General features: G+C 43.5%; 1 protein-coding gene across 1 annotated transcript in view; it reads right to left on the reverse strand.

Moving 5' to 3' along the window:
- pgm5 (phosphoglucomutase 5) overlaps nt 1-12,064 on the reverse strand; it is a 69,882-nt gene that overhangs the window by 33,052 nt on the left and 24,766 nt on the right. The window contains exons 3-6 of the mRNA XM_056280679.1: nt 11,302-11,448; nt 10,534-10,659; nt 10,196-10,386; nt 8,004-8,158 (exon numbers count right to left, since the gene is read on the reverse strand). Coding sequence (XP_056136654.1) covers nt 8,004-8,158; nt 10,196-10,386; nt 10,534-10,659; nt 11,302-11,448 — 619 coding nt within the window. The remainder of the gene's footprint in view (nt 1-8,003; nt 8,159-10,195; nt 10,387-10,533; nt 10,660-11,301; nt 11,449-12,064) is intronic.

Here is a 12,064-nt window from a genome sequence, read left to right on the forward strand (position 1 = left end):
TACGATGCTGTGATTGCAACCATTCCCAAATCTACTGTGAATCTCTAACTAATGGACACAGCAATTTGCATATGAAACTGACCATTGGTTCCGGTTGTAATGCCCCTGTATTATTTATAAGGGTGGGGATACCTGCAGTCAGTTGAGACAGAAGAGGTCACTTAGATGAGTGATGAAACGTTTCTCTCAATAAACGCTGTGTCCAGATGAACTGATTCAACTTTCAGGGATGTCCTTACCTGGATTATTGAGCATGCATGAAGACATCTTGCTCTATTTAAGCTCCCATCTTAATTCTGGCTTGCTTACTAAAATCACAATTGAAATAATGAGAGATGAAAGGGCATGGAGCTGTTGGGCTGACACATAGCTGAGTATGCTAGAAGCAAGCATGTCATCCAACAAACGTGCTTTCACTGGATGGAAATTCAGTAAACACTTCAATTTCATATATGAAATGGGAAAGGACTCATATTAGCTGTGCAAAGTGTGCCTGCCAGCAGTGAGAGTGCGATCGGTGCAGCAAGGCTTCCATGTCCAATGTAGATAAAAACTAAAGCCTAGCATAACAAATTGATGTTGATTGCTACATTAAGATAAACTGTCAATTTTTCACTGACCTTAGACAAGACAGCCGGTTGTCTTTCTTTTCTGTCTATGTTAAATATGTATTTAAAACAGTAAATAAAAAGCAATATCGTGTTGCTCAAAAATGATTACATTACTTATCACAAATTAAAGAAGCTTAACGGTAACAGATTAACAGGTTACATTTTAATGATAACCTCCCCACACACACTAAGTGACACAGAGCAATATGACTGACTGCAAGGACCATGAGAAGCACACACACAGACACACACAGACACAGACACACACACACACACACACACACACCTGTGCTCGCATTCCAAAGCACACATACTATGTATATGTGAAATGCATGTGCATATAGTTTCCCTGTTGTACGCTCATATGTCAGTGTCTCCTTTTCTGTCTCTTGATTGTTGCTCTCATTTACACATACATACATACACACTCACACACACAAACACTATAGACGAGCTCATACGTCATTACAATGCAAGGAGCAATGTAAGGGATTAGACCTTGGTACATCAGGGAAGCAAAACAGCGATAGCTTTTGACCTTGGTCTGATGTGATACCAAATACAGGATCCAGTATGCCCTCCCCCCTACCTTGACCTCACCCCCAAAGAGAGCCCACCCCGTGCTTAAAAGCTTTAAGGTGGCATTCAGATAGAAAAAAAAACTAGCAGCGAGCTTAACCTAGGATGGAAATTTTTTGGAGTGACCTTAACCAGAAACCCTTCTATCTGAACCCAGACTGATCCCCGAGGTAAATAGACGAGGGGGTAGGAGATTTGTGTGTGTGTGTGTGTGTGTGTGTGTGGCTGTTAATCAGACTTGATCCAGAAATCTGACCCTTACCTAAACTGGAGAGAGTAAAGGATTGCATAAGGGAGAAATTTCGCTTGACCCAACTTTCATTGGATCCCTTCAAGGCCTGTTGGATTCAGGGCTGATTCTAAGCACTTGCACCCTACAGGCTCAGATCTGTCAAAATCTACTTTGGGCCCTAAAATTGTTCAGCTCGATTATTACCATTCAGTACCAGATTCTTGGTCTTTCTTTCACCACTGTGGACACTATATGCTATGAGGTGAGTCCGCCAAGGAGTGGTACATGTCATTCCTCTGTTTCTGGGGGGGGGGGGGGTGGATTTTTCCCAAATTGTATCCAGCCAATTACCCCACTCTCCCGAGCCATCCCGGTCACTGCTCCAACCCGTCTGCTGATCCAGGGAGGGCTGCAGACTACCACATGTCTCCTCCGATACATGTGGAGTCGCCAGCCGCTTCTTTACACCTGACAGTGAGGAGTTTCACCAGGGGGACGTAGCATGTGGGAGGATCACGCTATTCCCCCAACTTTCCCCTCCTGAACAGGCACCCCGACCGACCAGAGGAGGCGCTAGTGTGGTGAACAGGACAAATACCCACATCCGGCTTCCCATCCCAGACACGGCCAATTTGTCTGTAGGGATGCCCGACCAAGCCGGAGGTAACACGGCGATTCAACCCAGCGATCCCCGTGTTGGTAGGCAATGGAATGGATCGCTATGCTACCCGGATGCCCATTGTGCTATTTCTTCTGCACTTTCAAACTTCATCTCAGAATGCAGCACTTGAGAAAATTATTTTCCACGCAGCATAATTGTTTTTTAATGGGCTTACACCTTTCTCACGTTGTGTGAGCAGAACAATCTGCAGCTCAACGTGACTAAGACAAAGGAGCTGGTTGTTGATCTGAGGAGGGACATGACACCAGTGACCTCTGTCTCCATCCACGGGGTCAGTGTGGAATACTATAAGTACCTGGGGGTGTATATAGACAATAAACTGGACTGGGCTAAGAACACTGATGCCCTCTACAAGAAGGGACAGAGCTGTCTCTACTTTTTGAGCAGGCTGAGGTCCTTCAACATCTGCCAGACAATGTTCAGGGTGTGGTATGAGTCTGTGGTGGCCAGTGCTCTCCTGTTTGCTGTTGTGTGTTGGGGCAGCAGGTTGAGGGTAGCGGATGCAAACGGGCTCGATAAATTGATCTGCAAGGCCGGTGACATTGTGTGGGTGGAAGTGGATTCTCTGGCGGCGGTTTCTGAGAGGAGGACGCTGTTGAAATTACGTGCCATCATGGAAAATGTCTCCCACCCACTCCATGACGTGCTGGTTGGGCACAGGAGTACTTTTAGTAATAGATTCATTCTGCCGAAAAGCACCACAGAGCGCCACAGGAGGTCATTCCTGCCTGTGGCCATCAAACTTTACAACTCCTCCCTCAGACTCAGACCGTCAGACGCTCGGAGTTAATGGTCATTGGACTGGCCCTGTCGGGTTTTGTTTGTGCTGCTTGCTGTGTGCTGCGGTAGTGCAGTATAGATAGGGTGTTATGAGCACCATGCTTGTTGATATATTTTTTTCTTATTTCTATTTCATATTTATCTTTTATTTCTATTTGTTTCTGTTTCTATTTTCTTATCTTGTATCTTGTTAGTTTTTAGTTATTAGAGAGTGAGCGTCTGTAATAGAACCCAATTTCCCCTCGGGGATGAATAAAGTATTCCAATTCCGATTCTGATTCTGATTCAGTACTTGACAAATGGACACCAAATTTGTATTGTTGTAACAATTAAAGTTACACTTCATAGATCCATTTGTTAAAATGGGAGTTTTTTATTTTGCTGCCTATGTTGCCCAGACTGGGAGCAATGAAGCATAAGCCAAAGAGCAATGCTTCCTGGGGCAGCTGAGGTGAGGTGCCTTGCCCAAGGGCACAATGGCACACTAATCATCTCTGGGATCCTGAAACAAGCAACCCTCCAGTTGTCAACTTGGGCCAAACCAGGATTACTCAGCTTGTGATGGGATAAGAACTGGTGACGTTCCAGTTACTTCCCAAAGTTTCCCTCACAATTTCTCTACCTCTCTCTCCTCCCCTGTGTAATAATGAACAATTTGATATGTTAACAATGATCAACATTTAATTGAATTAATAACGTAATAATTAAATTCAACGCCTGTCACAATAGTCAGGTCATATTGAGAGAAAAGCTGTCTGCACAAGGGAATTATGCAGAATGTGTGCTTTATTTCACTTTTTACATCTCACATACGCGGAGATATAATATTGTTTTTATTTTATCTGTTTTTCAGTTCATGGGATCACCAAGCTATCGTTGCACATAGAGCCATAACCCAATAACCACAACAATCTGTGCAAAAAATAAATAAATAAAATAAGACTAAATAAAATAAAATAAAAGAACAAAAACCAAAACAAAACAAAACCGAAACCACACCAAGCACACTCTGTGCTGGCCGTAGCCACTGGAAGGCCGTTACGCATTACAAGGGCTTAGATGTTGGCAGCTGTGCAGGATGTTGCCGTCTTCTAATTACCTCGCTCATCCTAGTAACCGGCACAACAGGTATTAAAATACTAAAACACAGAGCGCAGCTAAAGGATAACATCAGTAACATTTAATTCTGCAGCGCCACATGGACCTTCCTGTACAAGAAGTCAGGTTTTGTATTTTCACTGGTTCATCCTAGTAACAGGCACAACAGTGGCCTGGCCCAACCCCTCTCTTCTCCACACATCCTCCCATCCCTGAGGTGGCCAAAGGAGAGGCAGATGTTTCCTCTCCCTGAGTTTTCCCCTCCCGACTTTTCTTCCTCTGACCCTTCTTCCCTGCTTCGGTATGGGGTTGCCCTTACAGCCCTCGCTTACTGTACAATCACAGATGTTAACACACACACACACGTACACACACACACACACACACACACAAACATAAATACCAGTTACACGATAGAAAGACTTAAATCGTATCTGTCAGGCTCCCTGCCATAATCAGCGGGCTAAACGGCTTCCTGCCTGGCAAAATACATCAACACTTCCTCTGCTCATCTCAGCACACCCAGAATCGCTTTCCCTGTCACCGATTCTCTCCTTTTTTCTCTCTCTCTCTGACACGGAGACAGCCGTCAGATTTATCTGGGCTTTAGATCTCAGTCTGATTGGTCTTGTATAAACTCACAGCAGGGCAGTGGCTCAGTCCAAACACTCGGCATGCAGACACCAACATTCTTGCATTTGCACACACACACGTATGCATACATACACATATACATAGGCTGCATGCACTCCTAAAAAGGCCTATACTTGGGCTGAATCCATGCTCCAGCACTTGCCACTAAACACTACAACTCTTCCTGAGCCCTGTCTCCGATATGGAGGCGCATACCACGCACAATTCCAGCAGTAGTGTAGTGGTACTGAAGAGGGGGATGAAATGCTAACAGGACGTACAAAGTGATCGTGCTCCCTTCTATGTCAATGATCATCCCTACTGAGTTAATAGATTATGCCAGTATGGTCCAGCATAGAAGGCAGGTGGTCTTTGTTGGACCTAAGTATCCTTGATTACATCAGTGAATATAAGTGTATATTAGAGAGAAGAATAACACCCTTATTCATGACCGGTGGTCTTAGCAGTAAACTCTTGGTTTTGTCCTGCCGACGAGAATGTTCCTGAACTTTCTGAATGCATTGCGCCTTCTTTTTGTATGTCTGAGCATGTGTGTGCCCATGTTGTGCACCTGTTCCCCGTTTCTCTCTATCTCTCTGATGACCATGCATCTCTCTCTTTCGACCGCCTGATGACTTTGGAGCCTGTTTGCGATGCGTCCCGTCTTCCCTTGGTCACAGCCCGACCCTCCTGGAGATTTATGCTGTCATTTGCGCTGTTCTCATTTAAAACTGCTTTTACACCATTTGCTTTAGCGACGGCAACTTGTGCATCACTCTCATCACATCTCTCATCTTCTTTTTCTCTCAGTGTGAATGCTGTGTCAAAGTCTGCCGCACCTCTTGTGTGTATGTGAAGTCTATTCTCTCTGCAGGGCCCCACTGAGCAGAGCTGGGTTTGTGGCGCGGGGTCCCGCCGGCTCTTGGCCGCATCTGTGGGGTTCCTGATGTTGTCTCGGATGGTCACAGATTCACTAAATTTGCCATGCGGTCTCTTTTCAAGTTTACCACCCAGCACATTTAAATTTGATAAATTTTATGCTTTAACTGTATATATTCTACATTGCCTCATTCTGTGTGTGTAATCTATGTTACATTAAAATTCTGATATTTTTGTGCATTTCCCACTGATTGCATGTCTGTCCATCCTGGAATAGGGGTCGCTCCTCTGTTGCTCTTGCTGAGGTTTTTCCCGTATTTTTTCCCGATAATGTTCTTGTGGTGTTTTTCCTCATTTGGGTCTGGGGTCCAAGGATAGAGGGTGTCGTATGTCGCATACTGTTTTGTATTGTACTGAATGTAAAGCACTTTGGGACTACGCTGTGATTTTGACCTATACAAATAAACTTGACTTGACTCATATCGTTCACTGTTTCTTCAAAAACAGAAGAAAAAGAAAACTATTGGTAAAGCAAGCCAAGGAAATTACATTACCTGTAGTGCAGGCACGATATAATTTAGATAATATTATTTAACCTAGCTATTTAATAAATGACATGGGGCAATCTTATCCATCAGTAGTAACAAACCAGCCTAACTTGATTTTATGGCATCAACACAGAGAAAAAGAGCGGAGGACACAGAAAAAGACACAGAGAGACAATAAATGGCGAGGGGAGTGAGAGACGAGAGGAAGAGGAGGAGGAAGAGAGAATAAATGAAAAAGCAAGAGGAGAAAAATTGAACCTATACACGGCATATGTCATCTGGGTGTGTGTGTGTATTCTGTGACTATGACGGCGGTGTGAGAAGTGTGCAGTGAGTGTCCTACAGTATGAGCTAAAGTGGTGAAGCGGGACTGGGGGCGGTCATGTCTCACATCTCAGTGTGGGTGGGGACAGCAGACGCAGAGGGAGTAAAACTGAGGCAAAGCTTTTATAATGGTTCAATTCAATGCAATTCAATTTTATTTGTATAGCCCAATATCACAAATTACAAATTTGCCTCAGTGGGCTTAACAGCAACACAACATCCTGTCCTTAGACCCTCTCATCGGATAAGGAACAACTCCCTAAAAAAACCCTTTAACAGGGAGGAAAAATAGGAAGAAACCTCAGGGAGAGCTGAGAGCTGGTTGTTACGCTTCAACATCACACAGCACAGCCTTAGGCAAGGAGTAGTGTGGCACAAGTGTAAAAATTGGTTTGTGTTGCGAGTGTGTGCGCACGCGCGTGTGTGTGTGTGCGGGTATATGCGCACGTGATTCTAAAGATAACCTGAGCCCTGTGATATCACATCCCCTCGCGCATATCTCAGCATCAGTTGTGCCTAGCAACTGCGACACCCAGGAGAGATCAGCATTGGTTGTGAGGTCACTTCCCAAATGTCTGACAGTACTGACACGTGCCATTAAACATGCACACCAACAAGCACCCGCACACATTCTCTCTCTCACACACACACACACACATGCAGACAACTCAATATTCTTCAACTAAAGAAACGGGGGGAAATATGGGCCAAATCAAGTTGAAACAATAATAAAAGACCCAATACTAGAAAAAAAAATACAAAAAGACATCCTTTCAAATACACAAAGACCATGCACATCTTTAGCTTATTTCTGTCATTAGAAGAAAAACTCGGGCCCTGTTTTCCAACAATCCATGTGCACTGTCCCCTACTGTGTTCTATGTGCTGCTGGGTTCTTCATCACCCTTAGTGTAACCATATCTTTCAAGTCAAGTAAAAGAAAGCAAAAAATTGCAGTTATTCTAATACAATTAAACACTGTTAGTACACAAACATACACAAGCACAGACTATTACACTATTACCACATGTCAAAGTGGGTAAGCTTAGATGGGTTTAGACCACATGTGAAAAAGACAGTGAAGGGCATGTTACAGCTACACAGTCATGATGAATGGCAGCTACTTTTTTCTTTTAGTTGTTTTTTTTTCCAGACATTGTTGTAAGTGAAATAGTTCATTTCCTACGAGCACCATGCCATCAAACCCCCTGGTGGGATATAGAGAAGGGATCCCTGCTAGTGGAACAATGTTAATGTAGATGACTTTAGCGCTGATCCCAACCGCTCACTCTGCGCCTACTGTTCTGCTGCAGCCTTACATAACAGGCACAGTATTTATAAACTGTGAGTAAAAAGTCTGTGTGTGTATGTGTGTGCGTGTATGTGTATGTGTGCATGTACGTGTGTTCAAGCGTGCATTTGAGTGTTTCCATGTGTGTGTATGTGCATGTGATGTCACTAAGTTATTCATAGTGGGTGAGTCTTCATTTGAGAGTGTCTACCCTCTCTAGAGAATGGGCTGGGGCGGGTATTTGTAGACTGCGGTTGGTCCTGCAGTGTGTGTGTGTGTGTATGCATGTGTGTGTGTGGCTGTGTGTGTGATTGTGTATTGTAGTATGTTTGTGTGACTGTCCTACCTGTCCAGTGCAGTGCTGGTGGCCATACTCCTAGCGAAGCCCCTAAGGCCCAGTTGTCTGAAGTATGGGATGCTGGAGAGGTTGGCAGCCATAATGGCCACTGAGTCTGATGGGTTAACAAAGAAGCCATTCTCTCCAAGGATCATATACCGGTCCTAACAACAACAATGCATAGGACACTGTAATCAGCCTGGTCATGTAATGAGTTATTGATTTGTCATGTGATCTTCATATAGGAACAAAATAATTCAATTTTTGCCTCAGTCTTAAAGGAAATACAGGGGGTGGTATTTTGCAAACTACTGACTGGCATCGCTGACAAACAGAATTTGCAATATACGGATTGGCAGGACTTGTTAAATAATGTGAAAAACAAGCCTGTTTGAATACTGAGAGGAATAACAATGGTAAACCTATCTATTAACAAGGTATGGTGCATAAGCATTCTGCGCATTTGATTTCCACCGCCATACCTGCGTGTCTATTGCAGCCTATTCAAATGCAGCGAGGGACATTTAGTATAATTTCCTGCCAGTTATCGCAATTAGAGTCAAACATTTATGAAAATTACATAACTGTGACTAATGGAGAAACATTATATTCACTAAGATCACAGCTTCTGTGTGGCAAGCTTGTCACGGAGAATAATCAATTAGAGTTAGAGAACTATTAGAGAACAATCAATTAGACAATCCCATCCTATTATTCATTTAAGTGTAATGTCAAGAAATGGCTTATTAAGAACCAACAATGTCAACAGTGATGCTATTCACACACACCTTTAACATGTTGTTTAACTGTATTGTACATTAGCTGTGTTGTATGTCTACTTTTTTATATCTTTATTATCTTTTTCTACATTATTTGTAGATTCTGTACATATTTTCTTGTTTGTTTGCTCAATATTCTTGTATTGTATATTAACTATGTTGTATGTTTATTTTTATTTATTTTTTTGCACTATTTTATTATCCTTGGATGCCTAACGACATCAGGCAAAGGGACTGCCGATGGAAACTAGCCTTTTGGCTAACTCGGGTACGTTTACATTAGTTTCGAACGTTGATTCATGTACATTGTCCCTTCCCAAATAAACGTTTAAATGAATACATAAGGAGTGAGCCAACTGATCAATGAGGCGCACCCACACCCAGTTAACCTCTTTACACCCATGTGTGTGGCTCGCTGAGCAATGGGAGAGAAGCTGATGGACACAGTGACAAGCACATCTCTGGATGCTGAAGACCAAAGGAAAGACTGAGTTTGATTATCACATTTATTTGGTCTGGCTGGACTGTTGACTACAACCTGGAAACAGAGTTTATTTTGGTCATTTTTTGGATTTACCCCAAAGCACAGCAGTGAAACTGTTAACAGAGTGCCAATTTGTTTTATTGTTTTGTTTTTTTTTCGCCGACTAAAACAGAACATACGGATAACCAGAACTCTTTCATTGTCCTTCCTGTCAGAGACGTATCACACATTGGTACTAATGGCTGTGAAGATACCAACCCTTGCGGAAGAAAAACAGCAGAACTCGAATGACATAATTCTCCTGATGCTAACCTAATCACATTAGCTGTTCGAAGTTTGTATGTGTATGTAAACGTTTAAAGAAACTAGGAGGAGACCGTGGAAAAAGTGAGCCGCTTGGTGAGAGATTTTTCCAGTGTTTGCAGGTCTCCTGTTGATTTGGTTCCTGTTATTGACCAGTAAAAGAAAGCAAACAAGAAAATAAAACAAAGAGAGGGCTCTCTGAGACCCATCTGGTAGAGCTGTTTGTAGGTGGAGTACTGAAAATAACATCTATCTCTCTATCTGTCTGTCTCTCTATCTGTCTCTCTCTCTATCTATCTATCTATCTTTCAGCTTTGGCCTAAGTCACTTCACCTCTCTCTCTCTCTCTCTCTCTCTCTCTCTCTCTCTCTCTCTCTCTCACACACACACACTCTTTCCTGTCAGTTTCTTTCTCTCTCTCTCTCTCTCTCTCTCTCTCTCTCTCTCTCTCTCTCTCTCTCTCTCTCTCTCTCTCTCTCTCTCTCTCTCTCTCTGCCTCACTCGCTTTCTTTCTCTCTGTCTGTTTCCTGGTATATGAATGTTTAGATCTACCGACCGACCGACCGACCGAATGGTGAGACTTGTCATTCAGTGGAACATTCATCTAAGTGTTACTTAAACGATGTTTTTTTTACCCCATCTGCATCAAATGCTGCTCCAAAGCCAATGTCTCCGCCTTTCATGGCATCTACCAACGGTGTGGCGTAGGTCAGGTTAGGCTCAGGAGGTCGGCCCCCAAAGTCCTCCATGGGAACACAGTTGACGGCAGAGTTTGCAGGGGCCCCCAACTCATCACACAGAATCCTCCGCACGTAAGGGCCCATCACTATAGCAAAACCAGAGAAGATGAGACAAGAAAAGAGAGGACTTGAAGGCACTTTATTTGGTTATCCATGCTTCTCGTTGTCATTATTTAAAACCATGAGCACCATGAAAGGGTACGGCTTTGACTATATAGCGGGCATTGTCTCACCTCCATTCATGGCGTCAATGCGGATCTTGAGCTGATCAGGTCCAGTGAGCAGACTCTTGATGGAGTTAAAGTCAAAGACGCTTCGCAGCAGGTTGAGGTACACCTCAACTGAGTCTACAATCTCAACTGGAAACAGAAAAAAAAACTGTACTGGATGTCAACTTCTTTGTGTGCGTGTGTGTGTGTGTGTGTGTGTGTGTGTGTGTGTATAGACAATGTGTGTATGTTCAAGTATCGGTGTGTTCCCAGTGCATCAGTCAGTGTCAACCTAAACCGCTGTTGACATTCAATTTACATTTCACACTCCCACCAGAGTGTCAAGTAATTCCTCCTCACCGGCGTCTGTCCTAGCATGCAAACATCTCTCAGCAGATCATTTGGGCATTCTTAAAGGAATAATAAGGAAACAGACGAGAATAGCCCTGACATTTTCAATTTTAGCCGGCTATTTTTCTTCACTGTGCACTTCTCACACTGCAGCGAAAGGGCAAGGGGAAATGGATATTTGTAAAATAATGTCACAAACATTAAAAATATCAAAACCCAAAATACCAACACAAACCTTTGATGGTCTAATACTGTAAGGAATGATAGCTGATAGATATGGCCTTGGGTACTCTCAATATTTAGAGCTAGGAGATCAACTTCATAAATACCCATAGAGGAAATGAAGGAAGATTCATAATAGTGAAATTTAAGAATGTGTGTATTTTTACACACACATACACCTATTCATACAACGAATAGGAATTGGGTTCTCCAAACTACCTCTGAAAGGTTTGAACTTGTTTTCCAGGTCAAAGTCATGTCGGCCCAGTCTGGAGAGGTCAATGCGGAGGTCGGGGCAGATGGCATACTCCTCCAGTGTCCGGCTCACCTGGTAGATTCTCTCCATCACCGTGTCTGGAGACGGGCCTACAAGAGGCAAAAAGACATACTAATATCAACATACTTAAAGCTCACACGAGACGGCAATTAGAACGCCACAAACTGCGCAATTTGATGTATATCTGAATGAAACAGAGCAAGGGGGGGGGAGATTCATTTGACCAACAGCAAATCATGGCCAAGCATTTTTTGAAGAATGTGGTCGTACGTTTACATGACTCTTAAAAAATCGAATTATTGCTGTAACCGGTTATTTTCTTGCCCGGTGCGGGATTCGATACGAGGTGTACGGCACCTCAAGGCGACGTCACTAATCGCTCGGCTAAAGGGTCAGACCCGTTAACTAGGGGCTAACGTGTCTTATTAGTAGTTTACATTGCGTTAGTCCGACTAAAACTGGACTATTAAAATGCATGTAAACACGTTAGCTCGACTGAACTCGAAGTTGTACTAGTCGGACTAACTAACACGCCCAGATAACGCGATTGGAAGTCGTTTTACTTCTGCATGTACACGCCTTAGTCGGGCTGGAGCTGGTCGAGGCGATCTGCGCACGCGCTAACTTTCCGCGACCCAAGTCTGACCCGGAAGTCGAACAGCGTAAACGGAAGAAGAGGGGGGGACACAAGAAGAGGAAGCCAGT

Source organism: Lampris incognitus, chromosome 1 (assembly GCF_029633865.1).
Source record: "Lampris incognitus isolate fLamInc1 chromosome 1, fLamInc1.hap2, whole genome shotgun sequence".
NCBI lineage: Eukaryota > Metazoa > Chordata > Actinopteri > Lampriformes > Lampridae > Lampris > Lampris incognitus.